We start from the raw sequence: 26,727 nt of genomic DNA on the forward strand, positions 1-26,727 counted from the left end.
AAAGTTCTATTTTGATTTCATCTGACCACATGATATTCTCCCAGTCCTCTTCTGGATCATCCATATGCTCTCTGGCAAACTTCAGACAGGCCTGGACATGTACTGGCTTAAGCAGGGGGACATGCCTGGCACTGCAGGATTTGAGTCCCTCTCGGTGTAGTGTGTTACTGATGGTAGCCTTTGTTACTTTGGTCCCAACTCTCTGCAGGTCATACATCAGGTCCCTTCGTGTAGTTCTGGGATTTTTGCTGGTATTGATGGCATCTGTGATGTCATGTATCTGAATAAACTGTTCAGGGCCTTTGGAAGAAAAACAGCTCCACAGTATCACAGATCTACCACCATACTACACCATGGTGAAGTTATTCTTTTCATCATGGTTTTATTTGTGTCTTCGCCAAACTCATCTCTAGTGATTGTTGCCAAAAAAAATACTTTGGTCTCATCTGACCAGAGAACACAGTACCACTGAGACATACTGTCAAACTGTAGGAGCAGAGGCTTTCTTCTGGCAACCCTCTCAAACAGCTTGTGGTTTTTTAGGCGGTGTTTGTGGTTTGGGAAACGTTCTGACCCAAAGACCTAATGTCTGCAGTTCCCCATCTGTGATCCTTGGAGATTCTATGTTCACTCTAACCATCTTCTTCACTGTGCATGGGGTCAGTATAGAAATGTGTCCTCTTCCTAGCAGAGTTTTGAGATCTCCAGTTGCTTTAAACTTCCTAATTATTTCCCTGATAGTGGCAACTGGCACGTTTCACTTTTAAACTATTTTCTTATAACCATTTCCTGATCTGCGCAGCTCAACAACCTTTTGTCATACATCATTGCTCTCTCATCATGTTCTCTGTTCCTTCTTATAGTGATCGATGACTAAAGGAAATTAGCCTGTGTGTCACCTCATATCTGTATCTCAGTGAAACAGGAAGTTGACACATTTGACCATTTAAGTATTCCTAAACACTCAGGTGAACTTTCAAACATAAAATATGAATGAGAATATGAAGATATGAAGTTGGATATTGTTAATAGTTTGTGTGAAAGAACAAAGTGATTATGAATATGTTTTCATCATGATTGCAACATATCATCACCATCTGCATGCAAAGCTATGTGATACAGCATTTAGAGGCATTGAATGCTTCAAATATCAAATATTCCTCATTTGTGAATCCTAGCAGTATGGTTGACATGGTACATTTTTCTAGTAGGATGCAATATATGTTAAACCAGTAAGAATAACATTTTTTGGCATCTTGACAATTTAACTGTGCAGAAGTGTTGAAAAATCAGTGTAAAACATTGCATACATTTTGTAGATTGATCTTAGATTTCTTAAACCAATACTTATGCAAACATTTCCTGAGTTTAACATAGTGGGAAAAATAATACACAAAATATGCAATAACATTAGCAGCAAATAAACAGTAACAGTGTGTCAAAATGTGCAGATGTGGAGGATGTGCTCACGGATTTTCACTTAGAAAATCATCAAACATATCATTTGCTCCTCTGAGCCCAAACGTTTGCATATGACGGTATGAAATTAACCCATTAAACTGGAAGAGTCTCTGTATAGGCCACACTTTGGTTTCTCAATGTCATAATTATGTATGTTTCATAGAAGTCTCTGAATGATCATTTCTGTTGAGTCATAATAAATCTGAAGATTAACAAATAAATAATAAGTCCAGGGTTCAAGAGATTGAAATGTTGCTGTAAGGGTGCTACAAAACAAACTAAATAAAAGCACTCAGCCAAGAGTTGTGTGGGGTGAATGGCTTTGGAAATCATGTACTGTCCAGTACTTATATGTTTTAAACATTGTACTGAACATTAAACGTAACAGAAGGCAGACCTATAATGCATGGTCAGCTGAGCCATTCTACAAAGAGTTCATTTCACTGACCTCACACAGCTTAGCTTTGAGCATTACTTCACACAGGCCTGTTCATGCTTGTGCCAAAGTTAGTAATCAGACAGTCAGTTTATGGTTTTTGCCCTTAGTGTGTGACTAATTTACCCCTACGACAGTTTACAATATTTAATGAGACTCTTCTCACAATCTCATCTCTGTTCTTTTCTGACAAATTATCAATGAACAGCTGAATACATGTTTAGATGAAGTTTAAGCAGAAGAGCAATGAAGCCCAGACAGGAACACAAGCCTTAGAAAAGCTGCTCAGTCTGTAACTGTCACTTCCTACTATGAAAGAGAATTACAGAAACATGTACATCACTGTGCATTAAGCTAGAGAGCCACTTTCACTTCTCTTTCTTCTTCCCCTAACATTCAGTAAGTGGAGACATCTAGTATTATTACCTCTTTCCATTTTAGGCCAAATATTAAACACTGCTGTGCATGTTAGTCTTTGGTGGACACTTAAGAGAAAACATTTTTTGAAGGTGGAATTTCCAATACATCATTCATGCCAAAAGGTGCATTTGAGGTTAAACGTTGCCTGGAAAATGAGTTACTGAAGTTTATGAGCCCGAATACCATCATTCACCAAATACTTACTGGCAGTCCATCTCAAAATATGAAAGTAGTTTCAATGCTATGATGACATCAATCTTTCTGTATTCAGTCACTGTTTTTCTTTTCCAAATTTTTTCCTATCTGTCACCAGTCTGGCAAAACGTCTGTACATTCCAAAATTCACGCTTTATAACCCCGGTCACTGTGCTGGTGTAACTGTGGCTGTGTTTGATTAAATCCTCCATAAATCTAATTAGCCAGAACCTGAAGTATCCACAATTGAAACAGTATGGTGCTTTGTGCTAATAGGTTCAGACCAACAATTAAGTGATTATTCACTTGATTTTATGCAATTAGCATACCGGCATGATTTCCACTGTTTTCCCCATTGCCATAGAATTCCAGAATATTATTAAAGGCCTGATGATGACCAGAAATTGATATATATCTGAGAGCAATGGCTATTGCTTTTTGAGCTGATGGGGACTGACCCTGGACCAGCACTTGTAGTCTGAAACACTTGATGAATAAAGGCTCAGAACCAGCACAAGCAGTTGAATCCTTTTAACTGTTCACTGCCTCCTTATAGAAACAAAACACAGGCAAAAGCAGTGATTTTCTAAAAGGAGAACATCTACTAAAATCTATTTTTGTGCAAATTACACAAGTAGAAGGGCCACTTGAACTGTTTTTGAAACACTTGAAATTGTAGCAATATTTATTTGGTTTTCCAGGATTCTTCTGTCCAGGCAGAAGCCAGACACATGCAGCACAATGCGCCGCCTGCTACTGTGCTGTTTATTTAAAATCACCACTCTGTTTTGGTTGTTGGGCTACACAACTATAAACCATCCATGATATTCTCCAGTGGAAAGCCAAGTTAATCAGTGCCTTTTTCTCCATTACGATAACACAGCAAGGAGCAGTCCAAAATAAGCATGTTCATTCTCCTAAAACAAGGCATGTTAAGATATTCACTGGCTGATAATGGGACGCGTTCTTGTTTTCCAAAAAAATCCACATGAAGTCCCCTAAGACAGAAGATTAAGTATGATAGGATATGATGAAGCCAAATTCCAGCCAGCATATGGAGAAAGAAGCCCACAGCAAAATATTAAGGCCCAGGCAACACCTGGATCTGAGTAAGGCTCTCAGACACATTCGATAACCACAGCAGATGTGCTCTTTATGCACTGAGGGGGTGGGAATTAAACAGGGTATGATGACTAAATAAGGGTACACAGATACAGACAACTGTAGCACAGAGATGCTTAGTGGGCCAAGGGGTAACCTTCCAGATACAACCTCATCTGCACTGCGCGACATCAACAATGACAGCAGTTAGGGACAACTTCATATTGAGTTACTGTTACCTCTATGTGACTGGACATGTTTTAGAGATAAGCAAGATTATAGCCACCCGCAGTGGCAGTTCCACTTTTGACATCTGAGCACTTTCACAAGACCATTTCCTTCTTTATCAACAGAGGCAACTTCAAAATGCTGCTTAATATTTAGACGAGTGAACACGAAGTCAAGCCGTCCATTTTTCCTGTAACCAGAACAACATGTGAGTGTTTTGCAAGAGCTGATGAAATGGGCCATTAAAGTGTCTAACAATTAAGGATGAGGTTTATTTCCTGTCTAAAAAGCTGTGGTGCTTTTTCCCATGAGGTCTGGTGTACCACATATCTTCATAAAACATATTAACCAATAGCTAAAGTTGATGGCCCTGAGATACAAACTCATGCTAACTCACGCAAAAGCAAACTCTCTACATATAAGCAAACAGATAAGCAAACACAATGTTTACACATGGAGCTATTCTGTTTTTATAGCAGTAAATAGTTAATTTGTTATTTACATATGTAAATACAAAAGAAAAAGGAGTAGCATACCACAGCCATCTAATGAGGCACAATTATGCCATGGAAAAACTTACATCAGACATTTGGTACCTTAACCTCAGTTGACCTCACAACTACACAATCTGACATGCATGTTATTAAGACAAACCAGGAGGCACTAAAAGAGGAAAGACCTCTTCCAAGGAATGTTAAGAAACCACTATGGCAAATATGCTTCATTATAAATATTCATGTTAACATTAGTCATCTTTAGTGGCCAAAAGGATCCCGATTAGAAGCTTAGAAGCTCATCTACTGGTAGTTACACAGTGAAATTGGACTTGTAATAACATTGAAGATCACACCACTCATTTGACATTTAAATACTGGAGAATGTTCCTACCATTCATTTGACCTGATGAAACATCTTCAAGACTTCATTGAACTTTCATTGCTGTTTGGAAATTATTATTTCATTTATTGAAGGAAAAATGCTGTCCGGCTTTACCTGTACCTGTGCGAAAAAGTATTTTCCCCATTAGCTACTAAATCAACCACTTAACCAAATTCAATGGACTATTGGGTTCAATTTCACTAGCCACACCCAGGAATGATTATAGCCAGAGCTGTTGAAACTAAACATCACATCAACAGAACCTGTCTGGCAGTGTAAAGCCAGCTAGAATTTCTCAAAAAGCAGCACATCATACCACATTCTAAAGACAATCAAATGCTGATGCAAAATAAAGTCAACAGAATCTACCAGTCTGTAAAGGGTTACGAAGCCATTGCTAAGACTCTGGGACTCCAGCGAACCACAGTGAGAGCCGTTATCCACAAATGAAGGAAACAGTGGCGGACTTCCCAGTAGTGGCTACCTCCCTCCTCTTTTTGGAAGACATGGGTCCCGTTATCTGGTGTAAAGCTAATACTCTGCTCTCTCTCACAAATCTTCACCTAAGTAACAGTATCTCTGCATGGGTTTGGGTTTAGGCTACACTGACAGAAAAACGGTATTGTCTAGGTACATTTTAGTTGGTAGAAACAATATGAATGTACCCTCAAGTTACAACATGGTCCTTATGATCCAGTTGTGTTCTTTAACCTTTGTAACTCCTTGGAAGCACCGGTGGTTCCAAAATGCACTTCATCATATTCTTTACTTCATAACTTTAATAGTTTATAAGCTTCATTCAAAAGGTGGGTGTCATATGAGAGTCTTCTTCCCAGTCAAACAGATGGGTAATGTAGTTTTATAATACAAGAAACTGAACCTTTTCTACTGAAAGCAAGAAGCTGAACTTTTTCTACTGGAAGCTAAACCGTTTTTTCCACAAATCTGGGCTATAAACTGGATCTCAGATGGTGCCTCTTCAGTGATATAATATGTCAAATATTTTTCATTATTTATTATTATTATTAAGCATCTGACATGTTTTTCCTTTCAGCAGTAAATCATAAACATATAGCAATACGTTTATGATCATTCTATTAATTTGAGGTCACCTTTTCCAAAAAAAAAAAATACATTTATTTCATGCAGTTACTGAATAATTTGCCTTACGTTTTGGGCATGAATTCAGATGGAAAAAAACGAAATATCCCCACGTGCAGAAGAGGTTAAAGGAGTTTGAAGGTACATTACAGCCACTTTCTCTGAGCAAATGTGCATATTTGTACCTTTTCATAACTTTTTTAAAGAAGATAGCGTTAAAATGAAAAGGTCCGGAGCAGTATGGAGTAACAACGCTACCTAACTAAATGCACCTAAAACGTTCGCACTGAGACTATCGCCACAGTCACAGCGTTTATACTCCGAAAGGTCCAGTCTCTCTGACAGTGCGCTGGACCACAGTGACCAGAACGAATGAAAACCTTTATTGATCACAGGAGCGCGCTCACGCTCACGTGTTTTCCCCCAGAAACCATATAGACATGCCAGAATGACCCGTCTTTGAGTAGGTCTTTAATAGAATGACACATCCATCCTCTCTCTCTCTCTCTCTCTCTCTCTCTCTCTCTCTCTCTCTCTCTCTCTCTGTTCCTCACAGCTTTCCTACGCGACTCGTCACGTCACGCGGCTCGAAGGCTCGCACAGCTGTAGCTTCACGTTGAACCAACCGCGTCCGCCTCGTTGTCTTCTATCAAGAAGCGCTGTGTTCATTCAGCGTAGCTTGTCTGACTGAAGCGAAGGAGAAAACCTGAACACGAGAGCGAGAGGAAAGTTATGAAGCTCCTGTCATCGGTTCTGGAGCCGAAGAGGCTGAAGAGACGGTCTGTCTGTGAGAAGGAAGAAGAAAGATCGAACCTCCGCAACGATTATTAGCTACTTCCATCACTTCGGTTACTGTTTTGTTGTTTTTCGGAGTTTTGGGTGAATAAGAGGTTTATCTGCGTGGTGTGTGTTGTAGTGACTTACTGAAGCGGACGGACTGTGTGTGTGTGTGTGTGTGTGTCTGTGTGTATACAGACCACATTTGCTTCTCACATGTTCAACGTTTGCATCCGAGACAGAGAGATGGAAAGTCCGCTGACAGGTGCGTGGGTTTAAAAGAGCTTATATTCATTCCTATAAATGAAACCAGAATAAAAAAAACAAGCGACTTTCGTCTTGAAAGTCAGATTCGCTGGAAGGGAAGTGTTATTGCATTTTTAAAAATCATAGTCGCAAATGCAAAGTGGCGGTTGTTTGCAAAGGCTGTCATTTCCATAGACCTAGGCTCACCCTATTAGACAACAAAGCGTCGACCTGCGTGTGCGCTGGTGTGGTGTGAAGGACGCTTAAATGAGGGTGATCAGTTTTTGTAGAAAGCTTAAAGAAAGAAAGCGGGTTTCAGTCAGTGGATGATGAAATGTGTAAGAGTAACTTTCTTTGAAGCCCCCTTTCAAGAGAGATGAAAATTGGCGGGGTCTATCCAGAAGCTACTGTTTACACAGATCTAAGGTAACCTAACTAAAACACAAAAGCATTGGTATCACTTATTCATTCCTGTAGGGAATCCTTGAGTATCAGCAGATACCCATACAGATCTTTTCCTTAAAAACTATTCAGCATTAAAATGAGCTGTTTTAACTGAAGCATTTCATATCTGCATCAAAAATGATCAAAAAACTCATTCGGCTAGCCCCACTGGAAGAAATGCACACATTGTGAGCGAATTCTACTTCAGACAACAGGATTTAAACAGACTCAATGCTTTTTCTCTTCAACTACCGACCAAACATTGTACTGAAATCAAGGACACTCACTTTTGTTTATTAATTACATAGAAAACTGTTTTTCTTAAGTTATTGGAGTCAGAAATGGAAAACTGGACCTGGCTGGGCACTTAAGGGGTTAAGTAGTATTGGATCACTTCTATCAATGTGTAATGCTTAACTCCTTAAATGGCCAGTTTTATCACACACTTCTATAAACTCAAGAATAGCTTATCCAGATTGCACTGAAGTCCCTGTAGAGTAATAAGCCTTATTTGCAGTAGGTCTGGGATTTTAAATGGTTCAAGTAAGAAAGAACCATGCACATCTCAGTGTGCATGTCTGCTGTAGGGTATCAAAATGTGTAAGAGTAATTTTTTGATCCATCTCTGTTCCACAGTGTTTCTTCTTACTTAACAAGATCCAGCTGTTTTCACACAGTGGACCATACAGCCTTCACCCTGTCCCTTCTTCTGGGATCAGGGTAAGGGCGATCTAAAAATGCTCCATAACAATACCTGTGAGAACATCACCCAAATCCTTGTGGAGAAGAACCCAGGGAACCTGGTAGTGAGTGCTATTATGTTCCTGGCCGGTGTGGTGGGCAACCTACTGGCGCTGGCTATCCTTGGCTTTCGCCAGAAAGAACGTCGAGCTAAATCATCTGTTTTCTGCATCCTGGTGACGGGGCTGGCTCTGACGGACCTGGCTGGTACATGCTTGCTCAGCCCACCTGTATTTGTCTGCTACGCGCACAGCACCTCTCTGGTGGGGTTGACTGGAGATATGCGGCTGTGCAGCCTCTTTGCCTTCGCCATGACCTTCTTCGGCCTGGCCTCTATGCTGATACTTTGTGCCATGGCGGTGGAGCGCTGCCTGGCCATCAGCCACCCATACTTCTATTCCAAGCATGTGCGCCGCAGGTTTGCAAAGGTTGTGCTCGTCCTCATCTACCTCTTCACGTGTGCCTTCTGCCTGCTGCCTTTCTTCGGCTTTGGACGCCACAAGCAGTACTGCCCTGGCACATGGTGCTTCATCAAGATGGAGGCCGAGGGCGAAGGCAAGGAGGAGGAGATACAGACACTGTCCTTCTCTCTGTCCTACGCCGTGCTTATGGCTCTGCTCATCGCTGTGGTCTTCATGTGCAACGGCTCGGTCATTGTCAGCCTGTGCCGCATGCACCGCAGCCAGATGACCCGTCGTGGCTCAGTGGTCTCGGCTGGACGGAAGAGAAGAGTGAGCTCCTGGTTCAGTCAGGGCGAGGAGGAGATGGACCACTTGGTGTTGCTGGCCTGCATGACCATCATCTTTGTTATCTGTTCGCTGCCGCTCACTGTGAGTACATTATTCAGTCTTGATCACATCCTGCTTAATTAAATCATTAGTTTGTTGATTTAGTGGTTCATTAGCACCAAATCAGTGGCGTAACTAGGATGTTAGGGGCTCCAATACAAAAAAAGACCAGCCCACAGTATGAAAATCACTTTCAGTGCATTTAAAAAATAACGACATAATTTACTCACTATTGCTATGTCTTAGCCAAGTTGGTGCTCTAATGTAGGCAAATGTAGCAGATTAATGAGTTATTATTGGTACCCATAATATTGGTATGAGTAGCAATATAAAGGGTGCAATAAAGACATTAGGTGACCCAGTTGCTTTGGCCCCCACCACATGGCCCTGGTGAAATCTGCCTTCCTGATATTTACCCTACTGGGCAAGAATATAAACCAGTAAATTGAATTAAATGGTGCAGCAATGTGGAATCACAAAAATGCACCTAAACCAGTGTTTTATTCCATATTCCAGCCCCATGACATCAGTTCACATTAATGTAGCTGACAATTGGCCAATTTCTGCAATTGCATGAAAGACTATTATCTGTAAAATTTCATTTGGGTTGCCTTTATCAGTTCCTTGCTTTTGAAACAATGGTAAATTGTTAACAGCTGTGATTTGTTTAGTCTGTGAGTGCTTAAGATGCCTACGTTCTCTTCAGAGGGCATATTGCTTTATGGGTTTAACAACATGCTGATTTCAAGCTGTAATCATTCAGTTAGTAAATTTCCATTCAACTACCTCCTCCATGCTTCTCGCACGTTGCTACAAATGCTGCATGACTCGCACAATGAGTCTCACAAAAAAAAAAAAAAGAATTTGTCTGAGCGTTCAGTGTGTGAGTTGGTGGTGGGTGTGTCATGACCTCTTAAGGTCTTGCGTAACACAGGCTAGTATTTGAATAGAAAGTCTAACCACCTGCTGTGTTATTTCAGCTCTGCTTCAGCCTTTTTACTGAAAGGGTGGAATGTTCGTTACGAGTCTGACAACTTTGGAGGACTGGATTAGACCAGCCCAGCTTTCGTTGGCCCATGTGTCAGTCCCAGGCCTGTGTTTACAAACGCTTATATCTCAGGAATTCAGCGCTAATGTCAGGTCAGGTTCCTTTCCATGTGTATGTTTCTGTTAGATTTTTTTTGACCAGACAGGAAACTGATCCAGGATCAGTACTGTACTTTACAGTACTGTACTTTACTGTACAGTACTGATTTTGTAATTTTGTAATTTTTGGAAGATCCTGAAATTCAAGGAACACAAAAGAAAAACATGCTATGATTTTCAAGGAAAGAAACATGGCTGCTTAGCATACATTCAAGACAGGTTTTTCTGGGAACTAACTTTGTTGATTCCCCTCTGTCACAATGCTTTCTTTATTTGATTTTCATTGTTGAAAATCAGATAACTGAAAGGAGTTGCTACAACTAAGAGTTGACGAAAGGAGAGAGGTCCTGCTGTTAGAGATCAAGAAACTGCAAGAAACAGATCGCAAAAGAAAAAGAATGAAAGACACTTCAGTAGCATTTTCCATTTGATAAGATCTAAAATACACAGCAAGTAGTCGTCTGTGCTGAATAACTGAATTCCTCAAATTGAGGAAATGGCTCATTCTTAGTATATGCAGATAGTCAGACAGCTTGTGCTGGTTCTAAATGGGTTGAATTTGAGTGAGATATTTTATAAATCTGAGGCATCAGAACCACTGTGGTGTATTATTACATTTATTATCTCTCTCTCTCTCTCTTTCTCTCTCTCTCTCTCTCTCTCTCTCTCTCTCTCTCTCTCTGTCCCTCTCTCTCTTTGTCTCTATCTCTATTCTGTCGCTATCTCTACAGTTCTCTTAGCTTCTGCGTTTTTCTTTAACGTAGTACTGTGCAAATGTCAGAGACCATCTTACTATCCAGTCAAAACAGCCATTAAGTATATGTTATTCATTCATATATCAGGAAGAGTAAAGTCAAAGGAAAATATGTGAAAATATGAGATTTTTCAGAACTGGATTTCAACAAATTCCTGAGCAATGTGAAGAAAAAGGTACTCCTACCAACGATGCAAGACCCAGTAGACCATCAAATTTATCAAAATCCACAGGTTTTTCTATCCATCCTTCCACTGTGAAAAGACAACTTAACACTATAAGTTTGAAAGAATGTGTAGCTTTCAGGAAGCTCCTACAGAAAAAAGGAAACAGACAAAAACACGAAAATCTGCTAATCAAACAAAGAAGCTGTGTTTTCAGAACAGTGGACTGACCACCACAGAATCCAGACTTCAACACCTGATTGTGTTTGGAATTATTTGGATAGTGAGACGCAAAAAATGCAACCAACTTCTAAGACTGAACTTTGGAGGTGTGGAAAAATATCCCTCCAGATTTCTTTGAAAGGCCACAAATCTTTGTGTATGAAAGAACAGTTCAGTACTGTGTAGTAAATTTATAATTCTTAGTCTTTTAGCTTAATTTAATATGTGCATCGGCATCATAAAATCCAGAGGTTTTGTAGACATTCAGTGTTTCTTCTGAGAGCAACAGTATTAAAAGGGAGTTTGTTACCCCTTTGCTGCAGTAATGGCCTCTACTCCACTGGGAATGCTTTACACTAAAAGTTGGAACATTGCTGCAAGTATTTGGTTGTATTCAAACACAAGACATTGGATAATTAGCTATGGATCTCAAATGCTACTCATCCAAAAGGCATTGGATGGTGCTCCAAAGACTGCAGTTTTGCTGCTCCACTGCTGTGTGTCACTGCTAACACTATTCAGTGCCCGCAGAAAATTCAGTTGAATGAAGCTTCAAGCAGCACCCACATACACGTCCCAGCCCTTGAGCCAAATACAGGGAGAGGAGTGTGCACTGTCTCGTGTTCTCTCTATCCATATACTGGTCTTTCTTGTTAGGACAGCCTAACGGTGTGGATATGCCCTCCAGGTTAGCGTGGCAGTATTATTGTTTGATAAGCAACAATTATGGAGAGAGAGAGGAACACACATTCAAGAGAGACATGAGGACAGCGACTACTTACAACACCAGTACTTCGAATCTCCTTCGCTCTGGTGACACACTATATGTTTAGTGTTATATGAGTCAATAGTTACTTAACCTGCAGTACAGTAATTCCCTTAGACATGCCAAAACACACATACTTATGCCAGCCTTTCTTCAGACTCTGTACAGTACTTCATATAGTTAACCAAAGAATATGTCAGTTATATGTCATTATTAAATAAAAGATCAGTTAACACCAGGACTTTGCCATGCTCAAATGTATATTTGTTTCCACATTGACACAAATACATACAAAAATGAATCTGGATATTTGACGTTTGCTTACCTCCTCCCTATCTTCAACTTATTTAGGCATAAAATAATGTTTCGCACATTAAATGAGATTGATATCATTTAAGCCTTCAGAGTAGTACATTTTGTTTTTGTTCAACATTTATAATGTGCCGTTTTTACATCCTTAACAGACTGCATCAAGCATAACATGCTCAACATCACACAAAATAGACAGAGTAAACTTCAGTAAAATTCACAGAATAGTCATGTTATTTACCATTAAAAGTGACTTTGTGGCAGCCGGTTTTTCATGAAGTATTCCACCTTGTCACAAATTAAGTATGATTAGTAACTCACTCAGGTATGAAAATCTATGTTGTGGTAAGAGTAATATGTAATATATCCTTTGGAGGACAAAAAACATATGGGTTTTTGATATCAAAAGGTCAATTTAATATGTCCATTAATGGGTCCTTGACAAGGCAATTATCCTGGGGCACTGACAAATGACTGACCCTGCGCTCTGACCCCAGTATCTAAGCTGGGATAGGTAAAGAATGGAATTTTGTTGTACTGTACAAGTATAATGACAATAAAGGTACTTAGCACTGATGTCATGAAATGACTTACACAGTCTCATAAAGCTATTTATTTTAGCTACAGATGAAACAAACCTATTGATCTCCATTACCAATGCTAATTTTTAAAATTATTCAGCCAGGTCAAAAACAATACAATTAGTAGTGGCTGATATACCAGTTCATTCAGGATACTGATTGAAATACTTGGTAACCCCTTAAAAGGCCATGGGCCTGCCAGCAGACCCAAAGGTTTATTACATACTTCTATAATCTAAAAATAGCTCAACCAGTTTACATTAAAGTCCCTGCAGTTACTGATTAATAAGCCTTTGTATGTGATAAGCCTGGGATTGACCTTGACACTTAAGCTCAGTTGATCTAAAACATTGTTTTCATGACGCAGGAGTCAAAAATTTTTGTGTGCATCTTTGTGTGCATTAGTGCATTTGCACATCCGTGTAGATGGCAACGCTGCTCCTCCCTTCAGCTAATAGTGTTAAAAAAAGTCATCGGAAAACAGACATTGACACCACACTTTTAACTTAAACTACAGTCACTGTGGTTTTAGCAGTTTCTCACTATGCTTTCACCATATTCTGGCATGAACATTTTCTCTAGATCCTCACCCATGGCCACTGTGTGAAGTCATGTCATGTGAGCTCAGTTTTACACATTTACTAGGATTGTTTAGTTGATGTTAAAGTGACATTTCCCCTATTTCTTACCCATGTATAATCCTATACACTCTCAGAAATAATGGTACGAAACTGTCACTGGAGCAGTGCCCCTCTTTTCACTGGGGTAGTACCCTCAAGGGGGTCCTACCTTTAGTACCTTTAGTCAGGGAGCATAATCCATTGAAATTAAATTTTTTAAGTTGTCGTCTCGTCTCCAGGCTTTTTATTTCATTGTTCTGTCTGAAAACAAATTACTATGAAAAGGTACATATAAATACTTTTTAATACTGGACCTTAAAACTTTGAAGGAAAATTTACATTTTTACATTGAAAAGAGAACTGTACCTTCACAGAACCTTTATTTCTAATAATGCACTGTAGTCTGGATTTGTATTTACCTACTTTCATTTAAGTGATGTAAAGGGGATCATAAGGTCATCAACACAACTAATCCGTAAGATTTAATGCAGACAATTTTTTAAATCACTGATGACATCGATAACAACAATTAGTTGCTAGTTGCTAGTTAGCTTAGGTTTATTTTTACAATGTTATATAATAATGTGTAATAAAATATATAAAATAATAAAAGTAAAGGGACAGTCCAGAACAATAAGCCACTGTTAACTACAATAACAGATTTTGTTAAACATCCAAAGTGATTTTATTGAAAGTATATACATAAATACTCTGTGTGATACATATTGTTATATTGAAGAAATATTACAATTTTTTGGCTATACTGCCCAGTTTAAGCCTAAATACAATTTTTAATGGTGGAAAGCCTTTGGTATTGCATTTAAGTCCAAGACTACTCTTAAACTATATCTATGAAACCTGCATCATTAGTATTTAGTATTTTAGTATTTATTAGTATTACTATAGGCAGAAGATAATGCAATACTGAATTAAATGAAACATACACTCAAGGGTGTCCTATTGGTGTTACTTAAGGTAAATCATAAGGAAATCTGTTATTGTGTCTCCATGTTAACTTTAACCTAATGCTAAACATGATGTTGAAGTATGTTTTGTGTGTATACAACATTCAAAGAGTTTACATGGCAAGATAAATGAGATCTCAGATATGCCCAGTTAAATCAAAGCAGTAAGGAAAACACATCTGCAATGCATTTTAAATGCAAGTTTACTTATTTATTTATTTTTAATATGAAATATGCCTAGATATTATACTTCAGTTACATATCTTAAATACTTTGTTATATCGACATTGATGAACTGGAATCAATCTGCACACAGCTGAATTCTTTTCAGAGAGCACTGTGGTCTCTTTCATGTCAGCTGGAAAATTAAGAATAAGCCAAGCAGTGCTAGCAAGGATGATGAGTACAGTTGTGCAGGCATTGCCTCGCCTCTTTCAGGCTCTTACCTGACTGCTTACATTGTTTAATGAGTCACTTATTTCTGGAATACACTGTTAAAAATAAAGGTTTCTAAACAGTCCTTGGAGGCATGGTTCTGTGATGATTCTGTGATTTCACACAAAACATGTACAGAATTGCTCTTTTATCCTTTTAAGACCTGCTTTTAGACCTTCCCAGCTTTGCAAACATTTGTGTTTTGCACTTTCATGTTTTGCTTTTTTTTTGGACATAATTATAAAGCCCAACTTTAAACCAGAATATAGAATGCAAACTTTGACACAAAAAAGGCAAATCTCTTTAAACCTGAATACAAGTAATTTGAACTTTTCACTTCTTTGTTTTTTCAAATTATGCCCTTTAGCCTGGGCAGTGTCCCTGTGCATTTTAAGGATTGCTACTTATGTAGAAGTTCTCTTGGCAGTTTCACACAAGGAGCACCTTGCAAACCCCACACAAGTCACAAGTAATCATCTGTACCATTTTTTGGTGTGTCTTCTGGCCATGTAACTGTGCTTTCAAGTGCAAGTGTGGAAGTTTTCTCCAAAGAGGAGCTCATTTACCCAGCATGCACCCTGCACTTTTTTCTATGAAAGACGATCTGTTTTGACCTGTTTCACTTGTGTTTTTGACTCCTATGATGCAGAAATAAAATGTGAGTTAACTTTCCATTTGTACAATTATATTTAATATTTATATATATTGCAGCCAATTCATGCTGCGAAGTATATATAAATATAAAATATAAACTTCGATGTCCTTGACTTCATCATCCAGCTTTCCTGGTAGCAAAAGATGCTCTTTAACATGTTAACATATTTCCTATGGTGAGTAAAATTTTATGAGTCATGAGTTGAACATGTGTCAGTACATGCTTGTCAGTGTTTTCATTCACTTTACTCCACTCTCACATTACTTTGTATAGTTTTGCATTTTCCTGCTCTAGAAGGAAATGATTATGCACTTTTTCAGCTAAAACTAGTTGTGTTAGAGGGAAGTGACTGATTGAATTGCGACCCACTGTACTGCAAAATCTGGGGACCAACTACACAATGTCCGACATTGCTGCCTCAACACACCTGATGATACTTATAACAGATTTGATCATTAGGCATTGAGTTGGATCAGTTCTTGTGAAGAACTCTAGCCTGCTGGACTGGAATTTAAAATTAAATTGCCAATGTTATAGTACAGCAATCTTATTCATACACATAATTGGATCAAGTTGTAGTTTTCTGTGTAGGTAAATTGTGACTGAAACTGGAGAAATAACTGTTGTGTGTTTAATGTGGCCTGGTGCTGTCTGTGTTGTGTTATAATAATAAGAGGAACTAATGAAACTCCCTTTCCCTCTCACATACTCATCTGTAAATTCTGTTGTAGCAGTTACGCAAAAAAAAGTTACATAAAAATTTGATCTTGCTAAACGTATTAAGACTTAAAGACTTTTTGGGCAACACCTTGAGGCAAACGGAAGGACTTTTCAGATGAGATGTGAAAAATCATATAACCCTAAGTTGGGAAAAATTGCTGTACTATTCAAACACATCAGCTGTTCTATTCAGATTTAAACATGTAATTACATATTTAATTACATAGAGGGTTAGGCAATTCATTACATCTATATATGAGTTACTAGGAAAGTAGGATGATATTTGAATCTTGCATGTAGTGGCAGATAATTGCTTAAAAAATGATTACTTTTGGAGATGTTTAAATTTGACACAGAACATTTAGGTCATGCTGGCCTGCTGTGCTAAAATGTCTGCATTTTATTCCTTTTACTGCATTTGTAGCCCTGCAGAAATATATGTTATGTGTCTCTGCAATGATAGTCCAGGTGGATCTAGTCCCAGATTCTACATTTTATAAATGTTTATGTTTTGGCATGATCACTGCCAAATATGTACATGAAAAATGCTGGATATGGAGATTGGCCTGCAGTACCCATGTTGGTGCGTCTGTATAATGCAGATATATTCTGTATAGGCCGCCTGCATTTGTAACTGTTATCTATTTATTTCAATGCCAAAAATGTCAATAAATGTAAAATATATTTTTATTAAATGTGGTATGAGTGGAAAGTTTAGAATCTGCACTTTCAATACAATTGTTCAGCTTGTTTAGCAGAGTAAGAAATTAATGTTAATAACTTGACGCTTGAGCTTATAACGCTTCATAAGTGAAAGCAGTGGCAGAACACTGTTAATTGCTTTAGTTTTTCTGTATGATTCTGGGTAGTTACTTTGGTGTTGCTTTGAGATTTCCAGCTTGTTGTTGGACTGTTGCTTGGTGGTTGTTAGGTGGTTGCTAAGGTGTTACCAGTCTATTGCTGATATCCTAGGTGGTTGTTTAAGGTGTTGTTAGGCTCTTCCAACGGTATTCCAGGCGGTTGCTAAGCTGTTGCTATGGTATTCCAGGTGGTTGCTAAGGTGCTGCTTGGCCATTACTATGGTATTTGCATTTTTCAAATAATTTATCAGCATAATAACAATAAGAAAAAAAACTGAGAACAGTAAGTTGGCTTTATTAAGCCAAACTAATTAATATAGAATTACACTTTGCTGTTGTTATGACTTCTGAGGGTTAAACAGCAGTGAGAAGCCACTGGCAGCAGTGATACTATCAGCACTCATACACTCTGAGAAATGGCCGTCCTTTTTTATGAACGCCTTTAACAGCCCTTTAGTGTGTCTTTTTGCCCACTGAAATGTACACAAACAGCAATTGCGCTGTTATAGCATGCTACAGTGGGAGTGAAATCACAGAGCTCTCTCTCCTACAGGTGTTTTATTGTAGCCTTGAACATTTGTCATCTGAACGTAATTTACAGCTTGCCTGCTGTAACAGTCACTGTTTGCTCAACAAACGCACATCAGACATTAGCCTTGACTCTTATTGAACCACTGTAATTCTGCACTGTTAAGTTCTATGACCCAGGTGAAATTTGTAATGGACCCATGGCTGCTGTAGCTTCCTGTGTTTTTCTTCTTTTCCTTTAGCAGTCTTAGTCCATTACGGTCATCATTAAAACGTCTCATCAGCCTAACTGTGGGAAGGGCTATCACAAAGGTGAACAGACTGTGCTCTCCTTGCTCTTCCATGACGTGAGTTCTTATTCTAATGGGCTACTTGTTTTGAATGTAATGCATGAGATGGGTTGTGACTCAGGCCTTCTTCGAATACAGAGATACACAATCATCCTTCTCCAGTTATTTCCATGGGAAGTAGTACAAGTTTCATGTCATCATTCATTAACTCTAACTGGACATTATTACAGGCTAACTGCAAACTAGGCGCATAACAGTACATTTTCAGTTCTAGTTCAGTTTCAGTTCAAGATTCAGTTTGACTTTTGATATTTTTGTGTTAAAAATGTTTTGAGTCTAATTGATGAACAGATTGGATGGGCTCAGACAAATACAAATTTATTTCAGAATAAAAGATTGCAAATTAGCATGTCCATGTGCAAAATAGTCATATGTGCAGTTTTGTGCAAAGGTTTCAGGCACCTGGGCTGGTTTAAAAAGCATGTTTGGTCAGAATAAAAAACAGTAATTTTAAATAAATACAAATAACTTAAGAACAAAAAGCAGTGGTTTCATGTATGTTTATTTGTTCGCTTAACCATTTCTGAACCTCTACTCAAGGAAGGCCAGTATCAATTGTAGTATTCATCCAAAACCTTGTTTGGCTAATCAGTATTTCATTATGTGATGTGAAGAAAGCTGGAATTAAAATTTTGTCTTCAAACTAGCTCACAAAATATTAACTTTGTTTTTTTTTAAATCTATCATTGAAATAATGCTAAAAGTGTTTTTACAAGCACAAGCACACTTATTGCCAAGATAAATGGTTTTAAATAATGTACCTAGGGCACATTCAAAGCAACAGAATGTTGACCAACCTGTACATTCCAATAAAACAAATCAGCCCTGCAAGAGAAAGTAATAAATGCATAGAGAGCAGATGCGTAAGATAGTAAGACATTTGCGATTTCTAAAACAAAATAATTAAACACAGATCAGTTGGCCAGTTTTCTCTTTTTCATTACAAGTATTTACAATTAGCTTTTCAGAATGTGCACTTGAAAGACATGGCTGTGTACCCTGTGCCAAGATAAAAAGTGTTTGCACAGGAGACCAAAGAAATTACTATCAATCAGTTGTGTTTGACAAAGAGATCAGGCATTAATAGCTGAATATTTTAGCTACAAACATGATGATGGATGAATTGATGAGGGCCTGTTAACTTGCCTTTATACAGCTATAAAAAACGGCTTTAAAAATGAAAAAAGCTATCAAGACCACTTAAAATGATCAGAGCAACATTTCAGAGCATTATGGTTAATCCTTTCATTCTCAGTTTTTACAACTAAAACAAGTCTTGCCTTTATACAACATTTGTTTATAATCAAGTATTAAAATAATGTTTTGATTTACTCTTGTTTGGAAACAACATAAAATGCTTTTTTAAGAAGTCTTTTTTTGTCTGAGTGTCTGTGGGGGTGGTTTGTTGGTGTTTCAATGGAAAGCTCTCAGATAGGGTTTCCATGTTGAGTGTCTGTTTACACAAGTGCAGTATTTTTAAATGTGCCTTAGCATTTGAGATTATTTATTACTATTAGGACAAAGAAGATAGCAGTGGGGGAAAAAGTGGAGAAAAAGCAGAACCCTGCACATTACACTCTTCCTCTTCATAGTTGTCCCTGATTTGTAATTATTAACTTATTTAACTGGCATTAACGGTACAGAAATGACTGGATAATCTAAATTGCCTGTAATGATATCCAGCCAGCTATAACTCTGACTCAAGTAAATACAATAAGGAAGACTAAATTTACCACAAACTGAATGGAGATCAGAAGTATCACTGCACTAGAAAAACTCACCTACACTACATTTTGCATACATAGAAGTGGATTTTCTTGTGATTATGTAAAGGTACAAAAAATGTTGCAAAACAAAAAATTAAGCATGCAGTGAACTTAGATTGATCTAGCAGGGATGTCTATTTGAGTTAATACCTCAAAATGTTTTATGGATTTAATCATAGCAGCAATTATACCTTTCACTGTTATGCTGTTTCCTTACATCACCTGAGAAAGCGCTCTTTTCAATAGCTCTATTGCCCAGGGAAATTGATCAGCAATCCTTTTATGGACTGATCATATTAACCACTGCCCTTTTTAAGACTCTGTTCAAGGTAGAGATCAATAATGAAGTGAGTGAATGCATTTGTCTGTGGAAGTCTGGGTTCACAGCCCTTTAAGGCTTACCTAGAGTAAAGAGATGATTGTGATTATGCCTGGATTCTTTATTTCAGCAACCTTTCCTGACCACTCGGGTTTGTTTTAGAAGTGGATGAAGGTTAGACAAATCAATACACATGTAAATGGTGCATATAACTAGATACGGTAATACTGTGTAAATCCTATATAAAGCCTGCTTTCTTGATGGCAACAAACAAGTGAATTATTGCAAGTGTATCACTGAAAACAAACAAAAAAACAACAACAAAAAACAATAAACATGTTGGGCAGTGTTTCCTAATGAAACCGTGTCAGACTAGGATGTGCTACTAGGATGTGCTATTTGGCAGTGTCATAGAAAAGGTTTTGGGCCACCATAAACAGCCAGAGAAGCTTCAGTGCACCTCAGTATAGATGATATATTCTACAAGTCTCTGAAACTGTACTGGAGGGATGGACAGAAAATGGTTCTTCTAAAAGATATCACTTCAGTTGGTGTTTGGATGATGGTGGTGGAGAGTGCTGTCTCTCACATCAGTTCAAAATCTTCTATAAGTGTTCAGCTGAGTTGAGATCTGGATGCTGTGAAGGTCAAAGCATAGGTAGCATATGATATTCAACAGACCATTCAGTGAGTCCTGATAGCTTGTTAATGGGGGCATTCTCATCCTAGAAGAGACCACTCCCATCAAGATAAAAATGTTCCATCATAGGATAAAGGTGATCAGTCACAATCACATCTATCACAAAATATCTTCCATAGTTCAATAGAGCCACTGGATTCCCTCACTGTAGGGGTCAAGGATTCAGGCCTGTACTGCTGTCCTGTTGCATGTTGCACATGCAATGGCTCACTTTTGGAGAAAACGGCGAATGATGACCCTTCTGACCTTTTTAGCATTAATAAAGAACAGTATTGCGGTATTCTTCTGTACTAGCTATCAAGCTTGTAGGTTAATAGATGGTTGGGTTAGGTTAGTGAGATTGATTAGATATTTTAAAGTGTTTGTTGAAATATATTATTTACCTTCGATAGCATGTATTCTGTCCAAACTAGCTTCAGTTACATTTGTCCCTACTCCTAAGAGAGACAAAAGTAATGTCATGTAGAAACCATTCTCTACTCACATTCTCCATACAAGCATGGTGCAGTAACACAGTCCCAGGCCAGATATAAGATTACATGCATTCTCTTGTCAGGCTTTACCATCAGATGACAATAATAGCAGAAGAACCGATAGAGAATATTGAGTTGCTGCATTAGATTCATGTTTCTAAAAGCAATTTTGCTGTCATAGTTTCTGTCTCATGGAAGTCTAAGCAAAGTCATCTTTTTTGCACTGCATAGCAGAAACAACTGTTACACACAAACACAGAAAAATGTTTCTGAAAAACAATGCTAAATTCCTTTAAACTTGAAACCTCTGTCTAAAAAGAATTGCTTGATAATGGCACTGGCCCAGTTGGCTTATAGAGAAAAGAAATATACGAACACTCATAAAACACATGGGATTTTGGTCTGACAGTGATTTTAATGACATCAAAGCATCCTGAAAAGAACTTTAATCTCCATACTCCACCGGAAGTCTTCCTCGATTCGTGACTTGAACATTCGTGCTGTAGTTGTTTGCAGGGAGAGTGTGCTGAAAAATGAGGTGTTGTCCAGAACAGCTATGATGACACAGTTGGATGTGGTTCCTCCGGATATGCACACAACCAGTCATTTGTGTTACTCATCTGTCTACAGCACCTCATTCATCAGATATGTGAGATTAATGTATGTGATGACTGAGTTAGTAAGCCCACGCTGTTTGTTATTTAAGCCCCCTGGACAGACCCGCAAGTACTGGAGATCATCTGAATAGTACACGGACATTCAATTAATCCCTGAAGTATTCATGGCATAGACTAATGTGATGTGATAAAACACATTGGCTGATGTAAACAACTGGAATTTAACTTCATTTGGTATAGCACTGACCTAATCAATGGTCATTTAGTGAAACAATGATGCATGTCTTCATTAAGGACTGGACAGGTGAATATCATTTCACATTTCCTCTGTTCGTGGTTCAGCAACCATGGCACTTTCTAAATGCCCTGAGGCTGCAAACTATGAGTGTTTTCAATTATTTCAGAGGCCAGAGCCAATAGAAAATATGATACATGACTCAAAGACCTTAACCTCTTTTGGGGCCCAATACACATGCTGTTTGTGTTTTGTATCTGTGGCTGACTGTGTGTCATGACATTTGGAAGTTGTTACAGCTTGTGGGAGTTCTCCTTGAATATATTGCCAAACACCAAGTATTTGATCTAAAATCTGCTCAAAGTTCAGTGGTTTATACAAAAGATTAATTGTTTTTCCCATGATCAGACTTCACCCCCAAATATATAATGTTCTGTGCAAAAAGCTTAAACATCCAAGAAAACAGTTTAAATCTATTTACATGTAAAGGGAGCAAATACACTCTCAATAAATAAAGGCTTGAAACTGTCACACCTCTTGTCACTGGTGTGACCATCAGGGGCTTTAGTTAGCCAGGGAACTAACAGGGACATTAGCCAGGGAACATAACTGTACCTTAATACATTGAAATTATATTTTCTTATTCAAGTTGTATCGACTCCACACAATCCGTCTCGTCTGGTTTATTGTTCTGTATTTAAATGTTAGGTTATGAAAAGGTACAAGTATGTACTTATTTAAGGTATACAACTGGAACCTTAAAACTACTGTAATATCTTAGAGGGTTATGTTGTTTGTACTTACTTTGATCAATGAAAAATGTACCTGTACCTTTATATCTAACAGTGTACATGTAAAGCACCATACAATATTACAGTAAACTCACCAACAATTAAGAAGAATTGGTTATTAGCATGTAGAAAAATGCAGTAAGTATATCACAGGTTTGCTTCCTGACTTCTCAGTGCTGACTTCTGTAATAAAGGATTGATTAGCTGAAGCAGGTATTGGATGATAGCTGTAAACAGTAGTTTACTTTAGAAATTGTGGATCTTACACACTAACACCCATCAAATAACAAGGTAATCTTTATTTGCATTTAAAAACAACATATTTAGACAATTTTGTGATTAATAAAAACCCTAATTTGCATATTATAGCCTTTGGTGATAACATAAGAAAAGCCAATACTGTTATGATGATTTAAAAACAATATATTACACAGCTGTACTATTTATTCTCATTTATAACAAAGCAGTGAATTGCATTGGTTTGGTTACAGTAAACGTTTTGGTCTGTGGTTCTATAGTTACAATGGATATTGTAAACATTATAGCTAATGTTACACTGTAAAAAAAAAATAAAAAATTGGGCACCCCTGGTCAAACTACATGTTTTGTCGGTTTTCTAAGTGAAACCAAATGAGCATATTCTCTACAGTGAACACACTTCTACACATTTTATAGACAGTTACTCTTTATTTACTGACTTTAGCATAAAATGTGGCCTGTGCAAGGGTTAAGGCATGTTTTATATTATATGTTATTTTTTCCAATATGTTATTCTTAATAAATAATTAGAAATTGTGCAGGGAAATTTCATGTTTAAGTGTGTTCTCTGTAGAGGATGTGTTAACTAATTTTCCAGGGGTGTTCAGACTTTTGACTGTAAAATTTTAAGGGAGTTTACTTCACAGCTTTTTTGAGTTCACCATTTCCCTTGCGTTAACACAAAAAGCTGTTAACCTTAAGCTTTAAATCCCAGGGTTATTACATACTTAGACTTATTATTCAGTAAATACAGTGACTAACCAGTTGACCTATTCCTAGCTTAGAGAAGTGTGCAATAAAACTTTGGGCCCAATGCTGGGCCCTGGCCATTTAAGATATTAAGTACGTTGACCCAAGATTTATTTTTACAATGTAGAAAACTGTGGTTAGTTCCTATGCAGAACTCATTTTGAAGTGGTTATGCATGTTCCAATCCTTATTGTGATACCAAATAAAATTAAATAATATAATGTCAACCATGGTCTTGAGTAGTGGACTACTGGGTCTTAGATTAGTGGACTGTTGACCTTAGACCTCAGAACTACCTTAAATTGAGCCAGTTAACTTAATAAAAGCAGAGACAAGTGTCATTTACTGCCTTTTTCCTTTATCCAACCAATCAGTCCAGGACTCTTTAGCTCTAGCTTTAGTGGTAAAATTAACTGAATCCAGAAGGAATTTCAGAGCTCATGATTCACTAAGACTTCCTTGCTAACCAGAGATCCCTGAATGATACTAAAATTCCCTGGGTAATAATTTTAATAATTCCTATATGTCTATATATAGCTGGTGTGTAAGTTTAACTATAACTTAACAAGAGCCCTGTGATGATTTAACCATTTCCCAGAATAACATAATTTTTTATTGATTGATTGATTGTGACAATGATTGTTTTGGGTGACTGGTAGTCAGTCTTTCTATTCCAAAGCTCTCCACATGCTCTATGACACTAAATGATTATCTCTAATATGCACTTATTGTTAATAAATAAATAGATTATCTTAAGGTTGGAGACAAAGCACATATGGCTTTTTAGAAAAGTGAAAGTGGTTATATATAGAGAAATGTGTAAACTAATGAAGAACATTTCCATCCATAATCACAAAATATTCAGGCTTGGGACCACCATGGAAAACTATTTCTGTCCTGACCTTTCCCACATTTATATGACAACAACTATTTAACTGTAATATTTATAGATGCTTATGGCACTTTTCAGTGAGCTTGAACTTCAGTGAGCCATATCCTCTTTCCATGTCTTAATATATCTTCTGATTTTAATCTGAAAAACATTGACTTTTGTAGTCATCAAATGACAATAGTGGACTGCATGCTGGAAGATGAAGATGCATAGTTATGCATGAATTAGGGAGTATGATGTACTATTGCTGTGAGTAACCTACAGTGTAGTATAGGTGCAGGTTATAGGTTTATAGTCATAGGTTTATCTACCCCTCATCCAAAAGTGGAAAGAGACCACCACTGACCAGATAGTATTTGATTGGTGGACCATTCTCAGGTCAGTTTCTAACCACAAGAGCATTATTTGTTGGATATTTTTGGTTGGCACACTACTCTCAACAGTGACTTAGCGGTCTTTAAAAACCCAACAACACACTCAGACCAGCCATGGATTAAGAACCAGGAATATGGGGCCAGTGCACAGAGACCTGTGACTGCTAGATGCCTTGGAAAGAATAGGTTGAGGTGCCAAAAAGTTGAGGTACAAAAAGCACAAAACAGACAAAAGAAAGACACAACAGGATATTGCTCAGTAATGAAAAAAAAAGAAATGAACAGATTTCCATTGTTGCTCAGAGTAGACATAAACATAGCTATGAAATACCTAGATCTTATTTTCAAGCCTTACTTTTCAGATTTCTTTTTATGCATTCTTGTTGGAATGTGTGTGTGTGTGTGTGTGTGTGTGTGTGTGTGTTGGGGGGGGGGGGGGGGGGGGGGTGCTCTAAGACTATGAACCAAGACACACTACCATGTCAGCATCTCTGCTAAGTTCAGTTTTAAGTTAAAAGTTGTCCCAAATGATATCTGATCAGTGGTGCTCTCATGTTGGTCACTTTTCACTGGTAGATGGAGTAGAAGGAGGCTAATAAAACATGCAGCAACAGATGGACTACAGTCTGTAAAATTGTAGACCCATAAAGTGCATATGGTGAACGTTTGCTTTAAAAATGGCCAATGAGTGTAGATATAAGATAGGTGTACCCAAGAAACTGTCCAGTGTGCAGTGGCATGACACTAAACCTTCATTGCTAAAGCATGAGCCAATTGGCCAGCAGACAAACCTTCAGAGCTGCTCTCTCATGTCACTTACACCCAGTTAAGTCATTTCCACATCTGCACCACTGCCACACAAGAGGAAGGGTCTTCGCTTATGAGTTTTTATTGCTAAGAAAGTGGGAACATCTGAACTATAGCAGCTGTGACCAGTTTTCAGCATCACAGCCCTTTGAAAAACCTTGTTATTTGAAAATCTTTCTGACAACTGGACTTTAATAAAAAATGAAGAAAAAAAAGTTTTGGAGATGAATACAAAGATTTGGTCCAAACTATCAAGTGTTCGTCTCAGTTAAGGCTGGGTGTTATAGGATGAAGACTGATTAGAAGCTGTTGTGGATCTGTTCCAGTACTGTGGACATAACTCTGTGGAGTTGTTTTATGATGAAGCAGGCAGGATATAGAGGTGGTAAATCCTATCCAGAGGTGTGTCTGTCCTTATGTCAGCTGGTTCTGCTTGCTCCATCGCACACAATGGGGACATGTGTATGTCACGACAAAGGAATATTTGCCCTGCTTCTTTCAAAGTGTTTCCTTGTTCTATGATCAAACAGCAAAATAAACACATATAGACATGACAGGTGTTATCTACTTGTTCTCTTCTTTTTTATGGCATGGTACATCATTGCAGTTTAAGTTATGCTGATATCCCCTTTTATCTGAATGTTTTATTACATGTAATAACCTTTTAGATGCACTGACTTTTGTAATATATAGCAATTATTTGACATTTTTTCAGGGAATTGTAAACTCTGGACTTGAAAGTCATGGAAAGTTTTTTTATTGTAATGAACAACTTGTTGCATTGTAAAAAGTGGGACTGGGGTTAATTAATATTTATTAAATAACTAACCTCTACATAATAAAAAAGACTATG

At 37.8% G+C, this 26,727-nt stretch overlaps 1 protein-coding gene across 1 annotated transcript in view; it reads left to right on the forward strand.

The window, feature by feature from the left end:
• Positions 1 to 6,391: 6,391 nt before the first annotated feature.
• The window catches only part of ptgir (prostaglandin I2 receptor), a 47,396-nt gene continuing 27,060 nt past the window's right edge, over positions 6,392 to 26,727 (forward strand). Inside the window, exons 1-2 of the mRNA XM_017696837.2 lie at positions 6,392 to 6,863; positions 7,925 to 8,859. Of these exons, the coding sequence (XP_017552326.1) occupies positions 8,026 to 8,859 (834 nt within the window). The 5' untranslated portion in view covers positions 6,392 to 6,863; positions 7,925 to 8,025. The remainder of the gene's footprint in view (positions 6,864 to 7,924; positions 8,860 to 26,727) is intronic.

The sequence above is a fragment of the Pygocentrus nattereri genome, chromosome 17 (genome assembly GCF_015220715.1).
Source record: "Pygocentrus nattereri isolate fPygNat1 chromosome 17, fPygNat1.pri, whole genome shotgun sequence".
In the NCBI taxonomy this organism is placed as follows: domain Eukaryota; kingdom Metazoa; phylum Chordata; class Actinopteri; order Characiformes; family Serrasalmidae; genus Pygocentrus; species Pygocentrus nattereri.